This window comes from Miscanthus floridulus, chromosome 8, assembly GCF_019320115.1.
Source record: "Miscanthus floridulus cultivar M001 chromosome 8, ASM1932011v1, whole genome shotgun sequence".
NCBI lineage: Eukaryota > Viridiplantae > Streptophyta > Magnoliopsida > Poales > Poaceae > Miscanthus > Miscanthus floridulus.
Window position 1 is genome coordinate 98,788,589 of NC_089587.1, and position 3,230 is coordinate 98,791,818.

Consider the following 3,230-nt stretch of genomic DNA (forward strand, 5'->3'; position numbering starts at 1 on the left):
CGGTGGGCGACGGTTGGCAACACGAACACCTAATGCATGCGATACGAGAGGCAAACAAGCCCGGCCCACCAACCGAGCTAACCCAGCCCAACTACTATAAGTATCACTCGTTGGCCTGTCTAATGATCTTCTCCAAATTATGCGTGCTCAACAACCAACCTCATCTTTCTCAAAAAAACAACCAACCTCATTAGCATAATAACAGGTGCAAATATGATATGACATGTCAGTTTAACTGGAAATATCCTAATCGTAATCAATCCACCTAAAATGTTAATGTAAGCAACTAACTGTTGCCGGCCGGCCGGCCGGCCTGCTGGTATGGTAGTGCCAGTACCATTTGCCCAGTAATTAATCCAAATCTGATTCTGATTGGATGTGGTTGAGTCATCAGAAAACAAGCAGACAAATATGATACTACTCACATTACACATACCCAATAATGCAGGCCCAATATTTATATTAGCCCTAACTATATGTATCCCTTGGCTGGCTACTCCCATTCCACCCCATCCAGAAAGGCACATTACATTTGCTCCAAAATGAGAGAGGGAGAAGAAGAGAAACAGACGATACAGAAGGTTTTGTTGGGCAACAACGACAGGTAGAGTGTAAGTTATGTTAATTAGTCGCGTAAACAAATCAGAAAACAAGCTTTATTTGCAAGGAGGTAGCAAGTAATTAAATACTTAACAATATATACTCCTAGCAAAGCTAGCAAGCATTGTTACTTTATTAGCTAATTAGCAAGCTGAAACTAACCATGCACCTTCCATCCAGTAGAGCTAGTAGCTGGGCAGGCAGGCAGGCAGCAGACAAGCAAAAAGACAATCATTCGTTTTCCTTTGGAATCCCTTCCTTCCTTGCTACACCCCGGGCTGGCTTCTGGCCTGGCTCTACCTATATCTGGCCTCGCTTTCTCAGCATTTTCAATTCCATTCTCAGTTCCTACCCACAATGCCTGAGGCATAATTTTGTACATATATCGACAACGCAATGTGCACCGAGAAAACCAAACAACAGGAGTAGTACATTACTATAATGTAGGAGTAGTAGGAAAAAAAGAAGAATATCATCAGTAATACTCACTGTCAACCAACCAATGTAAAAAGAATTAAATCCATTTCCTGCTAATTCAAGTTTAACAGCATCATCATCTATGAATATCATGAGTTGATGACTTGGAGGAGGAGAGGAGATGATCAGGCATGTCATGCACACCTACCGTACCAAACGGTGCCATGGCATGGTATGGTGAAGAAAGAGAGAGAGAGGGAGATGGGGACAGACGAGTTGCTTACTGCAGTCCAGCGAGAGCGCGGCCCCGGGCCGGCTCCCTCCCTCCCTCCCTCCGGTGGTTGGGGATGCGGCTGCCGAGCTCAACTTGCTAGCTTTTCTATCTATATATCTTCCTTCCTTCCTTTCCAGTTGGGCGGGCATGCAGTATCTTTTTCTTCTTCTTCTTTGTTTTCTTTTTCTAAGTATATATAAGTACAGCCGAACCGAATGAAGAAGCCGGGCGAGCAGGCGGGGCGGTGGAGAGACGGCGATCGTCCCCTCCATTCCGTCCCCTATCTCTTCCTCCATTAATTGCCTTGATGCTCGCTAGTGGAGTAACTCTCTTCCGGACGCCATTGATCCATCCGTTGCTAGCTGTTGCCGGCCGGTGGCCGGTGGGTCAGGACCAGAACGGCGCGCGGTGTGGGGTCCCCTTCCGCCGCCGGCCCTGCGGCCGCGCCCCCGGGCCGCTGTTCTTGCTCCCGCCGGCGGCCTCCGCCGCCTCGTCATTGCCATTGGCCGCGCCGCCGCCGCCGTCGGTGTCCGCCGCCGCGTGGCCGTTGCTCCTCTTGGTGTCCACCAACTGCGCGAATTAAAAGCAATGCAAAGTCAGGTGTAAGGCAGGGCGGCGAATTAAACGTGACCGAACAGAACCCAACGGACACCAATTCCTTGGCATTGCCACTCATTCATTCGTTCTTCCATGCCATTTTTTCTTTCTTTGTTTCTTTTTCTTCCAAGAAAGAAAGCAAGAATCGTCGGTGCGTCAAGAAAGGTGCAGTCTTTGGGTGTTCTTGCGGGGCATTATATCGGGGAATTCAATGAATGGATAAATAATGCGGGAGGGCGGGTGGGTTGGTGGGCGGAGCAAACAAACAATCGGCAACCGCAAGAAAGAAAGAAAGACGAAGAAGGAGAAGAAGCAAAGCAAGACCTTGCATCCGAGGGAGCAGAAGCGGAAGGGGTCGAGCAGCGCGCGGCCGCAGATCTCGCAGTTGTAGGGGGAGGCGGCGGCCTTGCCCGCGGCGGCGCCGGCGCCGCGTGGCTGGGGCCGCTCGTTGAGGAAGAGCACCCGGGCGCTGTTGATGACGTATGTCTGCACGCCGGAGATGTCCAGCACGTCCTCCACCTCGGACACGCGGACGACGTCGTGGTAGGAGGACCGCCGTATCTGCAAAGTAAAGGCCGGATTAATCCTCGCGGCCGGCCGCATTGCCAATTGAACAGCCGACAGGAGGGAGCGGAGGGGAGGGGAAGAAGAAGAAACGCCACGGACCAAGGAGGCTACCTGGATGACGCGGTGGGACGAGTGTCGGTGCGCGCGGCAGTAGTAGCAGAAGGCCGGCGGCGGCGCGCCCCTGCAGTCGAGGCAGAACATGTTGCACTCGTTGCGCGGGGACGCCGGGTGCGCGGCGCAGGCGAGGAAGAAGCGCGTGGCCAGGAGCGCCTCCAGCCAGTCGGGCTCGGGCGCCGACGCCACGCGCCGCAGCATCATGTCGGACGCCGCCGCTGGGCCGGCCTCGCCCTCTCCACACGCCGCCGCCACCGCTGCGCTGGGCTGGTAGGACTCGCGGTCCCGGCGCAATGCAGGAGCGCAATGGCTGGCGGCCGGCGAGAGATGGGGGAAAGAGACGGACGCGGAGGAGGGGGGATTGGAAGGTGGCGTGGGCTTTTCGCTGCTTCCGCTGGCTTCCTTTTCGTCTTGGGTTCCACTCGCGTTTGGCTGGCCGCCCTGGCTGGCTTTTGGCTCGGCTCGGCTTTGAGTGGTGTGCTGGGAGGAATTTGGTGCGCCGAGCAAATCCCACGCAGGAGAGGGACGCCGCGCAGAGGAGGAGGACTGGAGGAGTAGGTGCCTGTGACGGGTGGGCCCGGGCGGGCGCTTCCTCCGCTCCTCCCGATGCGGATTCGGGCAGCAGTGTACTTGCTGCACTGGAGTGGGGGCACTGTAAAGA

General features: G+C 54.7%; 1 protein-coding gene across 1 annotated transcript; it reads right to left on the reverse strand.

Moving 5' to 3' along the window:
- Positions 1-975: 975 nt before the first annotated feature.
- LOC136473066 (protein RGF1 INDUCIBLE TRANSCRIPTION FACTOR 1-like) lies at positions 976-3,013 on the reverse strand. The gene is made up of 3 exons (XM_066470763.1): positions 2,567-3,013; positions 2,213-2,449; positions 976-1,861 (listed from the first exon to the last, which is right to left on the reverse strand). Exons 1-3 carry the CDS (start codon positions 2,771-2,773, stop codon positions 1,679-1,681), a joined length of 627 nt encoding a protein of 208 aa, XP_066326860.1. The 5' UTR covers positions 2,774-3,013; the 3' UTR covers positions 976-1,678.
- Positions 3,014-3,230: the final 217 nt, after the last annotated feature.

Bases quoted from the DNA above. Each gene is read 5' to 3' on its own strand.
- LOC136473066 (XM_066470763.1), bottom strand. From the start codon at position 2,773: ATGATGCTGCGGCGCGTGGCGTCGGCGCCCGAGCCCGACTGGCTGGAG. The intron at 2,450-2,566 runs GTAGCCTCCTTG...TTTACTTTGCAG, and splicing joins CGTCCCACCGCGTCATCCAG to ATACGGCGGTCCTCCTACCA. The intron at 1,862-2,212 runs GTCTTGCTTTGC...TAATTCGCGCAG, and splicing joins TCTGCTCCCTCGGATGCAAG to TTGGTGGACACCAAGAGGAG.